This window comes from Anguilla anguilla, chromosome 18 (genome assembly GCF_013347855.1).
Source record: "Anguilla anguilla isolate fAngAng1 chromosome 18, fAngAng1.pri, whole genome shotgun sequence".
Classification (NCBI taxonomy): Eukaryota; Metazoa; Chordata; class Actinopteri; order Anguilliformes; family Anguillidae; genus Anguilla; species Anguilla anguilla.
Window position 1 is genome coordinate 9,694,073 of NC_049218.1, and position 22,204 is coordinate 9,716,276.

Here is a 22,204-nt window from a genome sequence, read left to right on the forward strand (position 1 = left end):
TCTATTCTTTTCCCACATGTTCAACTGCTATTGTTGGGACAAGAATGCATGTTATTGTGTTCTTGTAAGGATAGTGTTGTATGCTGTATTTGTCACTATATGGATGGTTTCATGATTACTGCAAATGTTATTGTAGGCACAGAGTTGCATTACATGTTATTTTTTGGACACAAATGTGGGTTTTCTATGTTCTTGAAATTTGCTAATACGACTACTACTACTGCTTCTGCTGCTGCTGCTGCTGCTGCTACTACTACTACTACTACTACTAATAATAATTACTACAATTATAATTATTATTGTTGTTGTAGTTGTTATTGCTGTTCATGGATTGGACATGTTTTAAAAGCTTGCTTTAACTACAGTCATTCTAAGAATAATAGAAAACAAAATAATGTGTTGGAATTGGTTAAAGTCAGTTTACATTGCCTTGGATACAAAGTCCATCAAAGTGGATTTTGTTTCCATCCATCACCTTACATTCTGTGCTGGCAATGAGAGGTCTTGAAATTGACTTATTTTGCTAAAGCAATATAGCAAATGGTGGTTTGTGCTCAAAGATCGAATCTCTCTCTAATCTAAACACTCAATCCATATGGAACAAACATCTGAAACCTCCGCTAATTTTGTCTGCATTTTGTGAGTGCTATGGGTGGAAGCTCAGAAATGGACATTTGGTGTCAGTTTAAATCAAATCTTCAGGTCAGCTTCGTAATCAGGTTCACCAAATTCATCATGATAAGTGCATGAGGATATTCTGGAGTTTAAAAGTGTGACTGCAGTTATTCTGGACATTTAAGCACAGCAGCAAAAAGGAGAAGAGTGCATTTTTCTCTTCCTCAAAATGTTCAGCCAGTTTTCAAACTGCGCAGAGGACCGACACAATGCAGTCTTCACAGCACATTTGGTCTATGCAAAACACAGAATGTGTACAATTACTTGGCCAAGCCAACATTCTCCATTGGATGGGTTTTATTCCGTATGGGAAAATTCTGTTAACATGATAGTTAAAAATCAATAGTTGATAGTTCAAATTCCCTCGAATTAAATACATTTCTCCCCATAATTCATTGTAATGTGGTACATCTTTAATATACATAAATTAAACCCGATGCAAACGTACGTAGTGTCTGGTTATTTAAATATATCTGATGTCAATTATTTCGGTCCACAGAATAATTAAGCCAGTATTTGGAAAGCTTCGCTATAAGCCACTGACATTCTGGCGGCGATTAAAATAAAACCTTGTTATTTCATTAGTGAGAGCACTAACTTGTCTACAGGGGTTTCTATCCAAAAACCTCACTTGTATGCCACTCGTTGCTTCTTAATAATAGGAGGCGTGGTCTGTATGATTGACATAAATAGGGGCGGGTTTCATTCTGTCTGCGAAAAGATTACCATTTCCTGCACAGAATTTCTCCCAGCTACTTGCTTCCCCTTAAAACATGATTTTTGATTGGTCGTCTGTAGCCCATGTAACCAATCAGGCTGCGGCTACCATGGAGGAAGGAATAAATGCAAGATGGCTCCTCATATAAAACCAGCCTCCTGGCTTCTCTGTTGTGAACAACAAAATTACTCTTTATATCTGATTAGGTTGAAGTACATGCGCGGTAGCAGTTCTGAAGGATAATCTAGGGTCTGAAGCGATATAAGTGTAATCTAGATCGTTGCTGTGTGAAGCAAGTTGTTCAAGAATAAAGGGGGAGCTATTTTGAAGCTATGAATTAGGAGCGCCCAACGACTGCCAGGATTCGGATGGTGCGCGACAGATCTGGGCCTGTCCAGCCACCGGATCTTTTGAGATTATAATCGTATCAAAATTTAAGGGGAATTCATGTTGTCTTTCTGCTGGTGCACGGATCGGGAGAGATCACAGCGACGCTTTTAGTTGATCAGCATGGCCGTATCAAGGTGGGATTAGTTTTCTCTGTTTTTTAGAAGGCGAATAAAAGCCAACTGGTTTGCCAGCTAACAACAATAGAATGCTCATGTGTCACAAGCCAGGCCGTGGTTCTCGCCTTGCTAGCTAGGCTAGCAAGTTGGATAGCTGGTAAGACCCAAGTAGCTCGCTAAATCTAATTTTATTGTGCATATTTATCTCATTCTTGCTACGTATGCTGTATAGCAAATAAACGGGTCAGTGGTTGATGGTGACCGAAGCTATACCCAGCTTGTGATGCTAAGTTCAACGTCCTGCTATCTACACGTTTGGTTTATTAGATACGGTTTAAATGTATAGCTTACTTGCTAATTGGGTCACTACGTATGTACTTTAGTTATTTATTTATCTAGCTAACTGGATCATAGTTATCTAACCGGATTGATTGATTTTGACTAGTTATAGAGGCATTCGGCTAAATCATGGTTGGAGGTATCGTTAGTTGGCTGGGTAGGTAACGTTAGTTGTCCGGAGTAGCCTGGTCTGTTTGCATGTGGGTTAGCTGTCTGCTAAGCATCTGTCTATTTAGCGAACGTTAGCTGGCTAATTAGATTACACTCTTGTCTAATTTTCTCCAGAGATTCTGCTCTGCGATTAGCTAACGCTACTGTGACTTTCCAGCAAGCCAGCGTGGGCTAGATGTTGCTTGCTGGGCTAGGCACTTCCTAGCCAGCGGCGTGTTCTGTCATGCATACTGTAGGTCGCAAACGTAGCTAGGACTGTCACTGCCAAGATAACTAGCTAGTAGATCGAGGGACCGGATGAAGAGTGGGGGAATATTCCTATTGTTTCTTACTAATAAGTGGAAATTGAGCGTTAGTCCCCTATTAGCCGCAATCTTTTCTATTTATAGTTCTGCAAGTTAACATGATAAACTCGTTCACCTCGTGTGTGCTCGCATTGTGTGTGTGCGTGCGTGCGTGCGTGTGTGTGTTTGTGTGTCTTGGGTGACGTTGTAAAAACATCGATGCCATTGCAGTTTTTGGTGTACCAGTGACTGTCATTGATTTTTCCATTGGATTAAAAAATATAGAGTGTGGCGAATATGTAACAACGTGAACGGTGTTAAATCACAAGTACTGCTCTGATCCTCAATAATGATCGTATTTATGGTAATGCATCCTTCTGCGGCATTAGGCTTTAACAAATTATTTGAGGTACCCAGTTGCTGTCTAACTCACCGTGACCTCTATTAGTGGCTAGGTAAACATTATAGAACCGTGTGAGGTTGAGATTACATGTTGCCAAGAGTGTTTGTGTTGTTGTTAGCCGCTTTTGGCAGTGTAATGTCATCTTGCCTTGCCAGATTCCCTTGCTTGCATTGGAGCATGCATTTTCCTCTTGGCACTTTCCTCCTCTCAGAATGTTTTGGCAGTGTCGGTGTTGTAAACTGTAATCTGGAATGCTAATGCGCGTAAAAGTTGCGTTTTTTTTCCACTGTAGAAACGAAAATATATTGGTGCATGCTACAGTTATATAACCCATGCATTTTTCTAAAACGGGTTTTGTGTCATTTCGGGAAGGTCTTTACCAATGGGATTATATTAATATTATTCTCAAAAAGAAAAATCGGGTTGGGATTGTGAGAGGGATGCAAATCTTTGAGCTGAACAGGTGTGCATCACAGGTAGCCTCTCCCTGACAGATTTTCATGCCATTTTATTAATTTCCTTTCCCTCAATATGAATATCCAGTACTTCAGTGTATCTCTGCTCATACCAGATTTGCACATGCAGATTTTCCTCAAGTCTGCTGTGTTGTCTTTTTTAAGATAAAGCTGGAGCAACTAAGTTAAGCTGGTAATGCTGAGCTGGTTTAAAAGTGCGCACAACAGAATTTAGCTCATTTTTTTTGACCCAGGTTAAGGGGCTTGTCCCTCTTGTGCAGTTATTCCATTGGCCTCCAATGATCCAGGAGGCCGTGCTTTGGAAATATGCAAATCGGGGGCAACGGAGCCTCACCTCGCCACCTCTTTGGTGGTTTATAGGAGTCTGCTGTCAGTGTTCAAGAACTGATTTCACCACCTAAAGCATTTAATCTGCTCTTTAATTCTTCACTGCAAATGACTGGTTGCTTGTACTCTGTTGTAAAAACCAAGGCAATTATGTTTTCCTCAAAATGTAAGCTAGGTTAATGTCTCCATTTTATTTTCAATGATGAGGCTGGTTTTGCCTGATAATATTGTTGTTAGCCTTGAATTTTTCTATGTCTTCACCTTCTCTTGGTATCCCCTGCTGTTCTTTCAATCCTTGTTCCTTTTCTCTCTTCTCCTCTTTCATTAGGCTCGACCGTCTGTTTATCCTACTGGACACGGGTACGACTCCAGTGACACGGAAGGCCGCCGCCCAGCAGCTGGGTGACGTGGTGAAGCTGCACCCCCACGAGCTCAACAACCTGATAACTAAGGTGAGCAGCACACCGACTCCACGTTGTCTGGCGCTGGAAAATCAAAGACTGGGGCCAGAAAGGTCACAGGCATTTAAATTCGGCCATTATTTTGTGCCCTCCGGGATCACAGAGTTAATATGTAACACAGAAGCTACGGTTCCTCTTTGTGTTCTTGCTTATAAATAGAACGAAAGTCGTGACTTTCCTCTTGTGCTTCTCACACATTTGCACCGCACATCGCATTAAAAGCTTGTTTTATTTCTTGTTCTTGTTTATTTAAGGTTCTGACGTACCTCAGGAGCCCAAATTGGGACACGCGCATTGCAGCTGGGCAGGCTGTGGAGGCCATCGTGAAGAATGTTCCGGAGTGGAACCCCGCCCCCAAACCAAAAGATGGTGAGATTCCATCTTATAATGCTCTCCTTCAGGGGCTTTTTTTTTCTTAATGCTAGGAAACATTTGAAGGTCTTCAGATGTTTTTTTGTGGAAACATTCCTCTTTTATAATTGGAATGGCAGAACTTAGCAAAATGGCCAATAACTGTATTTTTAGCCTAAGTTCACCATCACTGCCTCTGTGTGTGTGCAAGTGATTAAGCTTAAGGGAGAAGCACTGGCCAGAGGTGCCCCTGCCGTTGCATCCGGCATCTTCCACGTCTACATGAGTGAGCTCTCTCTACGAGATTAGTTAGGTCTGTATGCAGAGAATCTCTGTGCTTCAGGATTATTTGTTGGGGCAGCGGGTGGGCGTGTGGAATTTGAACATTTGTTGTGTGGGCTTTGTCTGGTCGCCGGGCCAAGTAGCACGGCGGGCAGTTTGCTGTCTGGGAGCCCGGGGGTGTTCTGTGGGCAGGGTGGTGAGGGACGATGATGGCGAGGACTCCGTTTTCCCTCTCGTTCCAGAGTCCTGCTCCGACTGCTCCCTGGAGGAGTCCCTGCCCGACCGCCTGAGCTTCAGCAGGTTCGACATCTCCCGACTGCTCAAGCACGGAGCGTCCCTCCTGGGGTCGGCGGGTGCCGAGTTCGAGGTCCAGGATGACAAAGCAGGCAAGGCTCTCCTCCATGTCATCGTTGCGTTATATGTTGGAAGATGTTTGGAAGGTTTGCATGTTTATATCCATCGGACCAGAAGAACGTTGCTTGGCGCCGGGCTGTCAGAGAAGCCAGATAGGCTAAGGTGACATAAAAAGCCAACTTCTATCTCCCCTTGTATACTCACTCTGATGAGTGATTGTGCTTTTAAATGTCTGTCCAGCACTCACTGATGTTTGTACCAAGCATCACATCATAAGCACTGGCACACATTGACCCTTCACTATTGCTCGCGAAATTAATATGGAAAGGAGCAAGAACTGTTGTATGATTAAATGCATACGTTGTAATGTTTAACTCTGCACTCAGCTCTGATGTCGGGTAAAAGAGGTGATAGACTGTGGTTGGAGATGTTCCTCATTCCTTCACACCCAGGCCCAGTCAAAAAAGATACAGAAGTTATCAGCCATCTTCCTCACATAAACTGCACCCGCTTGCTACCTCATTCTCTTGTGCGAATTGGATTGCTTTTGCAGTTCTGCGGCAAAGCCCTTCCTTCTGCTGTCTTTTGCTCCCCTCCTCATTCTTTCCATTGCTCACTGAAGTGGCTTTTGTTCCCGGGCTCTTTATTTGTCATATCTTCCTCCCTATTGGCCTTACTGAGTTTGTGAGTGGTGATGCAGCTGACCACAGAAGAAGACTTATTTCTTTTACAACAACCTGACATTTTAACATAGGCTATGTCGAGTCCTTCATTTACTTAACTGCCCAGCAACCTGTCATGTTCCTAATCCTTTCACTATTAACTGATGCCATCCTGACCATACTCAGTAATATAATTAGAATGTATCAGTTTGTAGACTTTGTATAAAACTCCTTGTAAATCATGTAATCTGTAAGATGATTAACATTCTGAGCAGAGCTTTGAGCTCTGTGTGGTTGCGGGCTTCCCTGAGTGCTGCACCATCTCTCCTGTGGTTCCTCCCAGTCTTTCAGTGTGGCTAACCCCCCCCCCCCCCCCCCGATCCCAGAGTGTCTAACCTGTCCTGCCCCCCCCCCCCCCCCAGGTGAGGTGGACCCTAAGGAGCGTTTAGCCCGTCAGAGGAGGCTGCTGCAGAAGAAGCTGGGCCTGGACATGGGCGCGGCCATCGGCATGGACACGGAGGAGCTCTTCAACGACGAGGACCTGGACTACAACCCCGCCGTCTGCGGCCCCGCGGGGCTCAAGGCCCAGGGAGGGCGGCCTGTGGCCTGTCCCAGCTCCCGAAACCACACGGTGAGTCTGCCCGTCCTCCCCGTCCCGTTCGTTTGTCATTTAGGAGACCCCCGCTTCCCTCCCGTAGACCCTTCAGGCACTGCGGCTGGCCAGGGCCAGGGTTTCGTTCTCCTGAAGATAGAGTAGCGCTGCAGTGGAGTGGCTGAGTCACTTGGTCTGTTGTTATTAACACGATTCGCTGAGTGTCTGAGGTGTTGTCCTTTAACCTCAAGGGTACGCACCCATCTGTCTGGTGATGAGGCTGGTTTTTCTAACAGCCTGTAGGTCCTGATACAGAACACAGATGTTAGGTTCTTTATCAGCCACAGCCCTTATCAGGCTCTCGGGGATGGGTGGGGCTGCCTTGTATTGGGTAAGGTTTCATTGGTTAAGGACGGTCTTCAGCCTGTAGGCATTGTATGGGGGGGGGGGGGACCTCATGTTCCTGTCCTCCTCATTTGTTCTTAGAAGGGTACATTTTTGATTTGTAGCACTGAAGCTTATATTATACATGATTTTGCTCTTATGTAATCATCATGGAAGAATTTGGTGGGAGTAATGCTCTGAGCTGCATGACTATTGCTGTTGCAGAGCTCAGGACATCCTATGCGTTGAGAAAGCCGGTCATTTCAGGGTTGCAATTTAATGTGGGGATTGTTTTGCAGACCATGCAGGCGGCTGAACTGATAGACTCAGAGTTCCGACCAGGCATGAGCAATCGACAGAAGAACAAGGCCAAGAGGATGGCAAAACTGGTGGCCAAACAACGATCAAGAGACATGGACCCCAATGAGAAAAGGTATCATTAATGGACATTTTTAGACTGTACAATATTTTATCATCGTCTGAATAGGAAATCACCATGTGCTAGGCATGTTTTGTTGGTTGTATTTCAAAATTGTAGGTGCAGCATGTCCTGGATTGTGAGATTATATGATGAACAATGTCAACAGACAGTTTGTGAAATATCCTGTTTTAACATTTCTGAAATGGTCTACTTTATTCCAAAGTGGAGTATTTTCATAATTTTGTATGTTGTCCTTTGTAACTGCAGAGGGAAATATAGATAATTATGTACATTGACCATAGAAACTTCAGCGCAAATTGTAGGAAGACTGCAGTTAATGTAGGAATGTCCTGATCACATGACCGACGTGACGTCGGCCCTGCTTCAGTAATGACAGCTTTGAAGGGGAGCCGGAGGAGAAACGCAGGAAAACGACGAACGTCGTCATCGACCAGCCCGCGGTCGAGCACAAAGTCTTAATCGATAACGTCCCGGACAACACCGGCCTGTTCGAGGAGGTACGTGGAGGGTGGGGGGAAAAACCCCTTGGGCTTCTGTGGCACAAAAGTGTGCAGAATTACTTAAATAGAAAATTCAGTTTTTTAAAATCTAATGTGAAGTTTGCAGGTTTTCAACAGGTCTGTTTGCAAGTATATATCATATTAGATGAGCGTGTGTTATAGGGATATTTGGAAATGGCTGTATTTTCTCAGTTTTCGGTCGATAATGGTGAAATGTCTGTATTTAAAATAATAATAATAATGTGCTTGTCCTTGCTGTGCAGACCCAGGAGTGGCCCCTGGAGAGCTTCTGTGATGAGCTCTGTAATGACCTTTTCAATCCGTCCTGGGAGGTGAGGATTTATAAGAGCGACATTAAGAAGTGCCATTTTAGAGGCTTTTCTGTGAGATTAGTGAAGGCGGTGTGAATCATAGTTTATTCATATTAAATCTTAAATCGCATAAATATTCTGAATTAATTTTGATGCTGAATGACAAAATGAAAGAAGAGCAGCATGTACTGTTTTGTGCTCTTCTACCATGTCCTGTTTTTTTAATCATCAATTTGTTTATTCATTTCCATTCAAATTCAAGTGTATTAGTATGAAAACAAAAAAATTCAAAAATGAGAACTCATCCCGCAGTTTATGACTGGAGTGGGGTTTCTCCTGTAGATTCGTCACGGTGCTGGGACAGGCCTCCGGGAAATCCTAAAAGGTCACGGCACCGGCGGTGGGAAGCTGGTCGGATGTACGCTGGAGGAGGTTTGTCCTGAAATTCTCCAACAACACTGTTCTCTGTGTTTAAAAAAAAATTATTATTTTTTTAAAACCTAAAAGGTGTCTTAGACTCTGGATATTGACAACCAGTGACCACTGCATTTGGCAAAGGCTTGTATACTATTGTATAAAATTGACTGTTGTGATTATCGCAGTAATTGAGATAAAGCATTGGCAGGGACTTGGTCTCTATTATTCTTCAGGGCTTTCTGTTCCCTGAGCGAGACTAGCTCTACAGAGTACAGGGCCCAAAACCAGCTTCAGCAGAGTGCCAGTCATTTTCTGAGTTTAACACAACTTTGACCTTTTGTCAAGATGGAACGGCAGCATCAGGAATGGCTTGAAGATCTGGTCATACGGCTACTCTGCGTCTTCGCGCTGGACAGATTTGGAGACTTTGTGTCTGACGAGGTGAGATTTAGTTTTTTTTTTTTGTTCAGGCTGCAGGGCGTGGTGGGTGGGGAGTGCAAATTAAATGTTTGAATTGGGACTGTCGGAGAAGTCAGCTTTTATTCCTGGATACATGCATCACTACTGTGTGCTGTGGTGGGTGGGGCTTGGAGAATATAGATCCAGCTTCAAGATTGCAAAGTGTTTTGGAATGTGCTTATGTGGTGAGGAGGGGAATGAGTGTTGCTCTGGCACTGTCACCATGCAGTTCATCCTTCCCTCCAGGTGGTGGCGCCTGTCCGGGAGACCTGCGCCCAGACACTGGGCGTGGCCCTCCGGCACATGACGGACAGCGGGGTTGCCATGACTGTGGACATCCTGCTGAAGCTGCTGACAGAAGATCAGTGGGAGGTCCGGCACGGAGGCCTGTTGGGTATCAAATACGTCCTGGCGGTCCGACAGGTAAACTCCTCCCCTCCTCCTCACTTCCTGTAACCGCTTTCTCACCGTGCTATTTTTGGCTGTTTTTAATTTACAGTAGAGATTTTGTCTCCTATGTCTGTGGACTGGCAGTACTGCCATATAATAACTATTGAATGTTTGCATTCCATTCCATTCCATTGGCGTGCGTGCCTGTGTGTGTGCGTGTGTGCGCGTGTGTGTGCGTGCCTGTGTGTGCGCGTCTGGTATGTATTTGGAATTTTAGCGCGGATGCCTGAGATGTTTGTCTTTTTTCCCCGCCCCCTTTCGGCAGGACCTCATCGCGGCGCTGCTCCCCAGGGTGCTGCCCGCCATCACCGAGGGGCTGCAGGACCTGGACGATGATGTCAGAGCCGTGGCGGCCGCCGCCCTCATCCCCGTGGTGGAGGGGCTCGTGGAGCTGCAGCCCGCTCAGGTCAGCCCCCCCCCCCCCCCCCACCCCCACCCCTGTCTGCTCGGCTCATTTTAAACGTGCCGGACCCGAGCGCGTGCCATGCACTGGGGCCGCCATTCACAGTAGAACCGGTTTCCCTGGAGATTCTCCAGATTTTTTCATATGTGCAGGCAGGGGGCTCTCCTGGTTAGCTTTGTAGCGCTGTTAGCATGTGTGTGTGCTTGTGTGTTTAGGTTCCCTTCATCGTGAACACGCTGTGGGACGCCCTTCTGGAGCTGGACGACCTCACCGCCTCCACCAACAGCATCATGACCCTTCTGTCGTCCCTGCTGACCTACCCCCAGGTCCGACAGTGCAGGTACCTTGCTCTCAGCGCCCCCCAGTGGTGATGCGTGGGTGGGATACCTGTGCCTCGAGGTCCCCAGAAGGGGGCACCCTTATCAGAAACGATGGCACAGATTTTGGTTTTAGTGGCTGTCCTGCTCTGTTATGACTCAAAGGCTGGTAACAGATGGGGCTTCCCATGTGACAGGCACTTGATAAAGGCCCGTGTGGTCTCTGTCCGGGTTCTGTTTTCCCAGCATTCAGCAGTCGCTCACGGTTCTGGTCCCGCGGGTCTGGCCCTTCCTCCGGCACACCATCTCTTCGGTGCGGCGGGCGGCGCTGGAGACCCTCTTCACCCTCCTGTCCAAAGCCGACCAGGTGAGCGCCGGGGGGGCTGCCAGTTCAGGTCTTGCTGCTGTTGGGACACAGCTCGGTTTCACGCCAGGGCCCAGATTTACCCAACATCTGAAGGATAAAAGGCATAGAAATCCAGTCAGGTTTGCTAGCCTGCTACTCCAGGATTGATGCATGTTAATGTGATGAAAGCGGGACACTGCTGAATAAAATGTGTGGTTTTTGCAGCTGATGTTGTTTTTAACACTTTTTGTAAATGCTCTGCTGAATCTGTGGCTTGGGCTGGCATGCTCCATCACAACAGTCTATTTGTGAATTAATATGTGTGTGTGTGTGTGTGTGTGTGATTGCAGCAGAGCTGTGCAGTTTGGCTCACCCCCATCCTGCAGGACATGTTGAGGCACATTTTCCAGTCCTGCATCCTGGAGAGTAACCAGGGGATCCTGGACCTCATTCAGAAGGTATAATGTGCCCCCCCAACCGCAACTGCACAGTGATGTACATGCATGCATGCACCTGCACACATGCGTCACTGCGATGCACTGCATGGCTGCATGCAAGAGTTCACACACACACACCCAAAGGAATGTTCCCAACTGCCAACTCACACACACACCCACATGCATGGACGCTCTCTCGTGTGTACACACACCGGTGTGTGACCGTGCCCTGGTCCTCCCCTCCCCAGGTCTGGATGGAGCTGATTGGCCGAGCCCCGCAGCAGTACGTGGTGGCAGCCAGCTGCCCCTGGATGGGGGCGTGGCTCTGCCTGATGATGCAGCCCTCCCACATCCCCATCGACCTCAACATGCTGCTGGAGGTGAAGGTGCGCTCCAAGGTGAGGCTAAAGCAGAGCTACAAACGCAACTGCAGTTAATGAACTAATTAGAGCAACTGTGCTTGTGTGTGTGTGTGTGTACCTGTATACCTGTGTACCTGTGTGCGTGTGTGCGTGTGTGCATGTGTGTACGTGTGTGTAAGTGCTTGTACGTGTGTGCGCGTGTTTGTGTACACTGCCAAACTAGGTAAGTTAAAGCTATGCAAAGTGAAGTCTTCCAGCCTGCATGAGTACCACATGGGGGCCGGTCTGTGGGGACATGGCTGAGGGGTGGGAGGAGGAGTGGCACTGGGGAGGTGTGTCTCTCGCCCGTTCTGACCGTGCTATTGGTTAACAGGAGAAGGCGGGCGCCAAGCCTCGCCAGGGGCCCAACCCGGTGAAGGAGACGGTCCAGGAGTACATCGCCGGGGCGGAGACCGTGACCGACGACCACGCCACGCGGGACTACGTGGTGATGCGGGCGCGCCTCATGGCCGCAAAGTAAGTGTCGCTCTTCCTCTTCTCGATTTTCGCTTTTGCACCGCCTGCATAAAGGGACACCTTTGCTGAATGCGCTGATGAAACAGGCCGCTTCTCAACCCGATGAAAGGGCCAGTTTCGCAGCCTGTGATGTCATTCGCCACAATGCTTGCGTGCGCGGTAGGCGCCTCTCTCCAACGCAAGCGAAGGACGGGCTCTGGATTTATGACTCGCCCACGGGTGTCCTTGTCCTGCTGCCACCTGACCCCGTGCCCCGAAGTGCCGTTACTCTCGCCTGAAACGCAGAGCGCTCACGAAATCTGGCCCTCGCTCAACTCGCTCGAGCCTTTTCATTTCGTTGGCGTGAGCCTCCGATCGACAGAATGCCCCGTGACGCACGCGCACCATCTGTGGCTCAGCCTTGGCGTTATCGACGCCTGTGAGTCCTGAAAGGAAAAAAGCATTTTAAAGACCCGAGTAACAGGAAGGGGATTTAAAAAGTGTAATCTGAACGGAGGAGGAGAGCTGGGCGGTGGGGTCATGCCACCGCCTGCAGGTTTCTCCGTTCGTTTTGTGTTCGTTCCCTACAAAGGATATGACATCAGCTAGCGTTCCGAGTGGAAAAACGACCAGGGTTTGAATGTGGGCAATTGCTATAGAAAAGGTAAAGAATGCCTGTGAATTTGAGCTCGGCCTCGGAGATCACTCTGAACTCTGGAGGCTTTCTCAGTGAGCGTCTCATTTAACCAATGCTGAAGCACGTCCTTGTTTGGCAGTATTTAACGTGAGTAAATGCGCATTTGCATTGTTTGTATGTGGATTGTTTTACAGTGGCACGAATGTTTTGAGGTCATATGGTCTGTAGCAGGGGGCGTCCAGTCTTATCAAAAAATGGGCGGTGTGGGCGCCGGTTTTTAGTTAATTAGTTGAATCGGGTGTCGCATTACTGAGCTGAAACATAAACCTGCACCCGCACCAACCCTTTACTGATCAGATTAGACACATCTGATATGTAGTATTTGTGTCTCTGTCTGCATCCAAGAGGATGCTTGTATGTGTGATCAGCCTTCCTGTTCTTTGATGAAGATTGCACTATTTTTGGGGATTCTTTCACTTTGGGGTCTGGGGAGTGCAGACTGAGAGATGTGTACGTTGTAGTTGTGTCTGTGGGGACTGAGAGAACTCAACCCTGAAGATGTGAATGTTGTAGCTGAGTCTGTGAGGTCAGTGAAGTGGAGTAAAGCCCTGTGTCTGCAGCTGTGCTGTCTGTGTGGAAACGCTGTAATGTTTCCCGCAGGCTCCTGGGGGCGCTGTGCCGCTGTATCTGCGATGCCCGCCTGAACTCCAGCGCCCAGGAGATCCGCCCCGCCGAGTCGCTGGCCCAGCTCCTGCTCTTCCACCTCAACTCCAAGTCGGCCCTGCAGCGCATTGCTGTGGCGCTGGTCTTGTGTGAATGGTCCGCACTGCAGGAGGTGGGCTATGAACCCGTTACAACCTGGTACCAGAGTCTATGAGCAATACTAAACATGTGAACCCTTTACAACCTGGTGCCAGAATCTAAGGGCAATACTAAACATGTGAACCTATTACAACCAGCTACCAGAGTCTATAAGCAGTACTAACCATGTGAACCCATTACAACCTGGTACCAGAGTCTATAAGCAATACTAACCATGTGAACCCATTACAACCTGGTACCAGAGTCTATAAGCAATACTAACCATGTGAAGCCATTACAACCTGGTGTACCACAGTCTATAAGCAGTACTGACCTTGTGAACCCACTACAACCTGGTACCAGAGTCTATAAGCAGTACTGACCATGTGAACCTAGTACACCCTGGTGCCAGAGTCTATGCACATCTACTGCACCCTAGATCAGAGTACATGTTGATTTGAGCTCTTTTAGGAATATTCAGGAAGTGGTGTAACCAAGGACCCTTAGATGACAAATTATCCTCCGTGTGGTAAAGCTCTTTGTGAATATTCATAAACCTCAATATAGCTGCAGAATTACCAATTGGAACCTCAGAGTAAGGAATTGGACAGAAGGAGCGTAGGGGCTGGCCATCTGGTTGCTATGGAGAACCTCTGATTCTCCCACCTCTTATTCTGGGAGAGGGAGCGCTGGAGACGGAAGTTGCCTAAGGAAGCTTGGCTCTGTGGGCTGTGCGTTTGAGCCATGTCCCCCCCCATCTCCGTCCCCCCCATCTCCGCCCCCCCAGGAGTGCAGCGTGGTGTCGGCCGCGGTCCAGCCCCGCCTGCTGGCCATCCTGTCGGAGCACCTGTACTACGACGAGATCGCCATCCCCTTCACCCGCATGCAGAACGAGTGCAAGCAGCTGCTGGCCCTGCTGGCCGACGCCCAGATCGACGTGGGGGAACGCGTCTCCTGCAGCGTGTTCACCATCGACCAGGCCAACGAGCTGGTGAGCTGGCACGGACGGCACACACACACGCGCGCGTGCGCGCACACACTCACTCAGATACTGTACGCTCGCGTACACACACGTGCAGTCACGCATACGAGCACACAGTCACGCAAACACAGTCTTGCATACACACATATGCGCAGTCTTGCGCACACTCATGCAAAAGCGCACACACACAAACACACTTACGCTCACACACACACACACACACCCGGTCTCCGCCCCCTGAGAAGGCATTCAGAGCCAGGTGGAGGTGACTGTGCCGTTCACCGGGAGCCGGACGCTGTGGCACGGGGGCGATAAACAAACAGGAGATAAGAGGGGACAGCGTTTGACTTTCCTGCGTGAAAGTGCCTCTGCGTTATCTGATGCAGAGCCATAATGGTGGAGTTTATTTAACAGTGGGCTCATGTAGCGCTTGTGTTCGTTCCGAACACACCGGAGAAAGGAGAGAATGCGACGGTGAGAAGTGCCTGTCGGCCTGCAGCCGTTTCCATTGTGCTACAGGCAGCTTTATGATTGCTGATTCAAAGTGATGAATGGCAGGATTGTTTGCGGTGGTAATATTTGCTGCTCCGGTGTCCCTGGGTGTACAGTCATATCGCACCATAGTGAGTCATCAGATCCTGGTTTCTTGGGGTCAAAGGTGATTTTCAGTTCTCCGTTTTGCTTATGTATGATTTTCCATGTCCTCGGTCCAGTTCAGACGTATGTGCTTTGAGGTCGATGACCTTAAATGTCGAGTCACCATTTTCATTAGCTGGAAATTAATGTGGCAAATGACATTCATTTCAATTTTTGATATTTTTTTAAGAACAAGACTTCAAAGTTTTCAAACTATTTCATATTTTGTCGTTTTGTGCGCGCCTCGTTGCCCAGGTGACCACGGTGTTCTCGGAGTCCACCGCGGGCCTGACCACGAAGTCCCGGCACTGGCAGCCGCTGGACAGCAAGCGGCAGCAGGTGCTGGCCACGGTGGCGGAGACGGGCCAGGAGTGGCAGCTCCTGCACCAGCGGGTGCACATGTTCGCCGCCTGCGCCGTGGTCAACCTGCAGGCGCTGCCCGACAAGCTGAACCCGGTGATCCGGCCGCTGATGGAGGCGCTGAAGAGGGAGGAGAACACGCTGGTGCAGGGCTACGCCGCCGCCTTCACCGCCAAGCTGCTGCAGCAGTGCGCGGCCCGCTCGCCCTGCCCCAACCCCAAAATCATCAAGAACCTCTGCGCCTCCGTCTGCGTCGACCCCCTGCTCACCCCCTCCGCCGCCTGCCCCGTGCCGCCCGCACACGACACCGCCAAAGGTGAGGGTCCAGGGACGGAAGAACTTAAAAACACATCTTACCATGGCTTGTTTGGTTTAATGACACTGGATTTCCACAGTACATAATGTGTGTTACTGGTCATCAGGAGTCACTCAGGCAAAATGGCACGATTCTAGATGAAAGATTCTGTGACTTACAGATCAGTGTTCTTTAAGGGTGGGCACTGATTGGATGTTTGGCAGAGAATGGACTGAAACCCATGAACCGCTCTTTACGGTGTGCTTTCTTATGCCCTTCATGGTTCAGCGGGAATCCCCGAAAAAGACGGCATGAACCACGTCGTCAATAAGACCAAAGGGATCATCACCCTGTACCGCCACCAGAGGGCGGCCTTCGCCATCACCAGCAAGAGGGGCCCCACTCCAAAGGCCTCGAAAACGCCCACGGCTGAGCTGCCCCCCGGCAGCATGGTCGCCGCGGATATGGACGAGGTGAGCTCGAAGGGCGGTGGGGGGGCGACACTTGCAGGTGTCGCATGATAAAGAACCGTGACGTGCGGTAGCGGCCGAATTCTCTCAACCTCAGCGTGAGAAACGCATCTGAGCTGACTAAACACGTGAAATAAATCACGGGGAAAAAGAGGCTTCTGTGAAAGCTGCACTTTGGCTTTGTGGTTTTTGCTATAAATCTGGAATGTCAACCCTGTCTACCTAAGCCCTTCATGTGAACCTGATGGAGCTCGGTGGATGATGAGGGTGATGGTGATGATGATGATTGATTGTGATGATGACTGATTGTGTTTCTCAGAGTAAGAAACCCTGCCTCATTCAGAGAAGAGGGGCGGAGTTCTGCCTGATGACGGTCGCCAGGCACTTTGGTCCCGAGCTGACGGTGGTGCTGCCCTACCTCTGGGACTCCATGGTGGGACTGCTGAAGGCCGTCGTGGACGGGCACGGTTTCGGTACGCCCCTGCTGCCCGTCCTTCAAAGGGCACGGATGCCAGTGCCGATTTGTTCCTTGTATTAAACCAGATCTGTGTTTTTACTCTGACTGAAGGGAGTGAAGTCTATTTGTGTCATCCATTCCTGTTTCTGTGTGTTTGCTTTAACCTTGTGTCTGATGAGATGAGTCCCGTATAGCTGGAAATTAATCATACGTGTGATTAGTCTAAGTGTAGGGATCTAACAGACCCTTTCTCTGTGAAGAGATGTAGCCCTGTGCGATTAGTCCACGAGTTGAGATCTAACCCTGTGTGTGATTAGTACATGCGTTTAGAGCTCTAACCCTGTGTGTGATTAGTATTTATGATTGGGGGTCTAACCCTGTGTGTGATTAGTCAGTGAGTTTAAGGATCTAACCCTGTGTGTGATTAGTCAGTGCATTTTAGGATCTAACCCTGTGTGTGATTAGTCAGTGAATTTAAGGATCTAACCCTGTGTGTGATTAGTCAGTGCATTTTAGGATCTAACCCTGTGTGTGATTAGTCCGTGAGTTTAAGGATCTAACCCTGTGTGTGATTAGTCCATGAGTTTAGAGCTCTAACCCTGTGTGTGATTAGTCAATGAGTTTACAGCTCTAACCCTGTGTGTGATTAGTCCATGTGTTCAGAGCTCTAACCCTGTGTGTATTGAGGTGAACCGTGCTCTCTGTGTTGTGACAGACTACAGGCTGCATCTGGAAAAGGGCGACTCTGCTGCCCAGGAGCTGGTCAGCTCTCTGCAGGTGCTGGAGGTGACTGCTGGGGCCATGTCGCCTGAGCTCGTCCCGCTGGTAAGAGGGGGGGGCGGGTCTGCACCCTCCTTCCCATTTAAGAAGTTTTCAGAAAAGGCCCATGTCCGGCAGTGCAGGGAAATGGGTGTATTTCGGAGAAATGGTAACACATTAACACAAGTTTAAATGGGTCCACACTTTGTTTCTGTGTGTATAGCTGTAGGGCAGCTGCTCTGTTTATATAGATACGTGTTTGACAAAGTCCTCTGGTTACATGAGCATTTCCCCTGTCTTGCGCTCAGTGGTCTTGCACAGATACAAATAATTAAAATTATGTACCTTGGCAGAGATCTCAAATATCATTAAAGTGTAAGCATTGTCTTTAAACTTAACAGTTTGTATTTGAGGTGCATTGAGGTGCGGTAACCAGAAGATCACTGTTTTGAACCGTTCAGGACTGTAGTAGACCATTACATCCACCATTACAGAGGCAGTGTGCTTTTTATGGTGTTCTAAATGTAAAGTTCAAAGTGCAGTTCTTCAGCGCTGCTGTTCTCTGGTTCACTGTCATGGCAAACCGCACACACACTCGTTTGTATGTTTGTGTAAGTAGTCTCACGGATAAATGCATGAATGCCTGGGCCTAAGATGTTATCTCCCCCCCCCCCCCCCCCCCCCCCAGCTCCTGGAGCACCTCCCTCACCTGTGCACCGGCCTGCAGCACCCCTACACGGCCGTGCGTCACATGGCAGCTCGCAACGTAGGAGTGCTCAGCAAGATCGCTACCATGGAAACCATGAACGTCTTCCTGGAGCGAGTGCTGCCCTGGCTCGGGGCGATTGATGACAGCACCAAGCAGGAGGGCGCCATTGAGGCCATGGCCTGTATCCTTACTGTGGACCATGTGGGCCCATGGGGATTCTGGGTATTGAAGTCCAAGAGCATGCATAGGAATGTTGCCCAGGGCAAGAGCTACTCTAGTTTTACAGAAGGGGGGAAAAATTGACAAGAAAAGGCCTGCAGTCATTTTTTCAACAAGGCTCATCAAAAATAGATGGCTAAAATCTGCTTGTTTAGACTTGAAAAGTGCGAAATGTGCACAAAGTGAAAGAAAATGCAATATTTTGTTCAGTCTTTTGGATTTGTGTGTGTGTGTGTGTGTGTGTGTGTGTACGTACGTGTGCATGTGGAAAAAAACCGTAATCTACACACACACACACACGTGTATGTGTGTACATGTGCATACACGTGCGTTTGTATACGTGTGTATACACGCGTGTGCTCCTTGACCGAGCCTCAGGCGTGATGGAGCAGCTGGACGTGGACATCGTGCCCTACATCGTGCTGCTGGTGGTGCCGGTGCTGGGCCGCATGAGTGACCAGAGTGACAGCGTGCGCTTCATGGCCACGCAGTGCTTCGCCACGCTCATACGCCTCTTACCGCTGGAGGTATTACTGCATGCTACTACGCTACGTATTAGTGCACTGCATCAGCCATATGACTACACTACATACACTGCATCCTCCATATTACTACACTACATACTGCATTACTACACTACATACACTGCATCAGCCATATGACTATACTACATACACTGCACCAGCCATATGACTACACTACATCATCCATATTACTACACTGCATCATCCATATGACTACACTACATCATCCATATTACTACACTGCATACACTGCATCATCCATATTACTACACTACATACACTGCATCAGCCATATGACTATACTACATACACTGCACCAGCCATATGACTACACTACATCATCCATATTACTACACTGCATACACTGCATCATCCATATGACTACACTACATCATGCATATTACTACACTACATACACTGCATCATCCATATTACTACACTACATACACTGCATCAGCCATATGACTATACTACATACACTGCACCAGCCATATGACTACACTACATCATCCATATTACTACACTGCATACACTGCATCATCCATATGACTACACTACATCATGCATATTACTACACTACATACACTACTTCATCCATATTCCTACATGTTGCTACATCACTATGTATCACTGTACAACATCACTACATATTACTGAATTACATGACTAAATTATTGCGGTGCATCATTAGATAATTTTGTTACATTACAATTATTTAATCTGCATTGCTAAATTGTATTTCATATCACTAAATTACATTATTACAACTGCTTTGGTCCATTTAATTTCATTTGTTTAAATCGTTTCTGTTCTTACCCAGTTTGCATTGTATAAATGCACGCTGTAAAGCTCCTGCAGTATATTTACATAAGCAGGTTAGGTTGAGTGCGCACAGTCGTGCTCCTCCTGTGATTTCTGCCTTCACCCTGCTAGTTGTGCATCCAAGCCAGAGACACTGAGCTGGGAAGAGACTCCTCTCCTCAGGTGGTGTTATACTGTCGGTTGTCCAGTTGATGGCAGTGTCTCTGCATTTACTCAGCAGTTGGGCATTGGCGTGTCCATCGGTGATGTCATTCAGCTTCCACATATAGCATAGCATATATTGCCATGTTTGTGTTTGTTTTGCATTGGCCCTGATGTTTGGCTGAACCTCTATAATGTGCTCTTCTGTGAGTTACTCTGGGTAAGACCTGTTAAATGTATTGGTAATTTTAACAGGAATTTAACAGGCGGTACACAGTCAATAAATGCGATGTACTTGTCTCTGTGGATGTGTAACTGATTACTGTGTGGTTGTGGCTGTCTAGGCGGGGATACCAGACCCACCCAACATGTCAGACGATCTGATCAGGCAGAAGGCGAGGGAGAGGCACTTCCTGGAGCAGCTTTTGGACGGACGCAAGCTGGAGAACTACAAGATCCCTGTGCCCATTAAAGCTGAACTCAGGAAGTACCAGCAGGTGAGTGAGTAGCGACCGCGTGTGTGTGTGTGTGTGAGAAAAAGCGAGCGGGTGCGAGTGCGTGTGTGTGAGCAAGCGAGTGCGTGTGTGTGAGCGAGCGAGCGTGTGTGTGAGTGAGTGAGAGCGAGCGCGTGTGTGAGTGTGTGTGTGTGTGAGAAAAAGCGAGCGGGTGCGTGTGAGTGTGAGAGCACGCGTGTGAGCGAGCGAGAGCGTGTGTGTGAGTAGGCGAGCGTGTGTGAGCGAGAGCGAGCGCGTGTGTGAGTGTGCGAGCGCGTGTGTGTCTCCATCCGTTACATTGATCCCCAGTGCTGTGTGAGTGATTGTCCTCCCCCCTCCTCCTCCATCACCCTCTCTACACTCCAGCTTTCTAGCTCTGTTTCTCAGGTGCCCTCCTGCCAAATTTACAAATGGCCACCACTTTATATGCGCGTGTAGGCGGGCAATAGCACGAGAGCATGCTGCTTTCAGACTGAAGGAACGTAGAGATTTAAATGGGCTGAGCTATCCTGCGGCTCCTGCCAGCCCCCCCACGTCGTCCCATCTCTCTGAGAGAGGGGCGGAAATTAATCTCCTAAAAAGCAGCCGGTGCAGAGAACAGACGATGCGCCAGTGAGCTGTTTATCATTAGAGCCGAGGAGGAGGACTAGAGCCAGAGAGAGGAGGATGACATCAGCAATTTCTGAAGAAATACTGACTGCATGCAGGAGTGCTGTAATGGGTGGAGCTGCAATGGGCTGTCAATCAGACTTGTGTGAATCAGTTGAAAGGTTATTCTCTGCAAGGTGCTTAGTCACTGTTGTGTGTAATTTCACAATGGGGAAATGGTATTCTGAAGAAATGTTCTTCCAATATGCTGTTTCTGTGTCTATATATAGGCTATGTTTTTTTTACAGTGTCTGACAGACTTTTGACCTTAAATTATGGAAATCTGGAGCTCATCTGGAAATGAAGCAAGTGCAACTGTTCATAGTGCACCAGCCCTGAATATGATTTTTATGGGATTTTAAAAAAAATCTGACCTTTTCCTGACCAGAAAGTGACAGCTAAGAGGATCTGTAATTCAAACCCTCTGTGAACGTGTGTGTGTGTGTGTGTGTGTGTGTGTTTCCGCAGGATGGAGTGAACTGGCTGTCTTTCCTGAATAAGTACAAGCTTCACGGGATCCTGTGTGATGACATGGGGCTAGGGAAAACCCTGCAGTCCATCTGCATTCTGGCAGGGGACCACTACCTCAGGTACCTCAACTTCCCCCCCCCACCAAACACCACACTGTCCCCACAAACCACACTGTCCTCACAAGCCACAAGTCACACGCCACACTGTCCCCACAGACCACTCTACACTGTCCCCACAAGCCAAACGCTGCACGGTCCCCATAACCCACTTTCCACTCTGTCCTCATATACCCTATGTGAAATGAGGACTGGTGCTACCAGAGGTAGAACGGTCTAACAGAGCGCTGGTGTTACGGTCTCCGCCGGTGAGTCTGTGTGCTGAACAGATGCATGTTTTATTGAGTCCTAGTTAAAGGGGAGTAAGTAAAGTAAAGCGCTGATGACGATGATGATGATGATGATGAGGGAGGCGGCTCCTACCCACAGGGCGCAGGAGTATGCGAAGACGAAGGCAGCCGACTGTGGGTTTCTGCCCTCCCTGGTGGTGTGTCCCCCTACGCTCACGGGCCACTGGGTGGACGAGGTGGGGAAGTTCTGCGCCAAGGAGTTCCTCAACCCGCTTCACTACACCGGCCCTCCAACGGAGCGAGCAAGGTGAGAAGCGGCCCTCAGACGCTGACCTTTGACCCTGGGCGTACTCTACGGGCTAAGAATGGCATATCTCGTTACTCATAGTAGAGTTGCTATTGCGATTGAGATTCATTTCCTTTGCAGTATTGGAGCATAATGACTGCTTTTATTTCAGATTACAACACCAGGTGAAGAAGCACAACCTTGTGGTCGCATCATATGATGT

At 48.3% G+C, this 22,204-nt stretch overlaps 1 protein-coding gene across 3 annotated transcripts in view; it reads left to right on the forward strand.

The window, feature by feature from the left end:
- The first annotated feature begins 1,499 nt into the window (after positions 1 to 1,499).
- The window catches only part of btaf1 (BTAF1 RNA polymerase II, B-TFIID transcription factor-associated), a 26,342-nt gene continuing 5,637 nt past the window's right edge, over positions 1,500 to 22,204 (forward strand). For 2 of the 3 annotated variants that reach the window (XM_035400409.1, XM_035400410.1), the window contains exons 1-29: positions 1,501 to 1,917; positions 4,228 to 4,351; positions 4,615 to 4,729; positions 5,236 to 5,379; positions 6,432 to 6,640; positions 7,285 to 7,418; positions 7,795 to 7,924; positions 8,191 to 8,259; positions 8,581 to 8,670; positions 9,001 to 9,096; positions 9,361 to 9,537; positions 9,830 to 9,970; positions 10,183 to 10,307; positions 10,531 to 10,651; positions 10,981 to 11,088; positions 11,316 to 11,465; positions 11,803 to 11,945; positions 13,222 to 13,396; positions 14,150 to 14,353; positions 15,236 to 15,656; positions 15,924 to 16,108; positions 16,425 to 16,578; positions 17,278 to 17,387; positions 18,010 to 18,211; positions 18,628 to 18,776; positions 20,081 to 20,233; positions 21,347 to 21,468; positions 21,835 to 22,002; positions 22,154 to 22,204. The exon at positions 22,154 to 22,204 is cut by the window's right edge and continues 27 nt beyond it. In XM_035400409.1, coding sequence (XP_035256300.1) covers positions 1,904 to 1,917; positions 4,228 to 4,351; positions 4,615 to 4,729; positions 5,236 to 5,379; positions 6,432 to 6,640; positions 7,285 to 7,418; positions 7,795 to 7,924; positions 8,191 to 8,259; positions 8,581 to 8,670; positions 9,001 to 9,096; positions 9,361 to 9,537; positions 9,830 to 9,970; positions 10,183 to 10,307; positions 10,531 to 10,651; positions 10,981 to 11,088; positions 11,316 to 11,465; positions 11,803 to 11,945; positions 13,222 to 13,396; positions 14,150 to 14,353; positions 15,236 to 15,656; positions 15,924 to 16,108; positions 16,425 to 16,578; positions 17,278 to 17,387; positions 18,010 to 18,211; positions 18,628 to 18,776; positions 20,081 to 20,233; positions 21,347 to 21,468; positions 21,835 to 22,002; positions 22,154 to 22,204 — 4,184 coding nt within the window. In that variant the 5' untranslated portion in view covers positions 1,501 to 1,903. Of the gene's footprint in view, positions 1,918 to 4,227; positions 4,352 to 4,614; positions 4,730 to 5,235; positions 5,380 to 6,431; positions 6,641 to 7,284; positions 7,419 to 7,794; positions 7,925 to 8,190; positions 8,260 to 8,580; positions 8,671 to 9,000; positions 9,097 to 9,360; positions 9,538 to 9,829; positions 9,971 to 10,182; positions 10,308 to 10,530; positions 10,652 to 10,980; positions 11,089 to 11,315; positions 11,466 to 11,802; positions 11,946 to 13,221; positions 13,397 to 14,149; positions 14,354 to 15,235; positions 15,657 to 15,923; positions 16,109 to 16,424; positions 16,579 to 17,277; positions 17,388 to 18,009; positions 18,212 to 18,627; positions 18,777 to 20,080; positions 20,234 to 21,346; positions 21,469 to 21,834; positions 22,003 to 22,153 lie in introns of all 3 variants that reach the window. The other variant, XM_035400411.1, reaches the window with a different exon arrangement.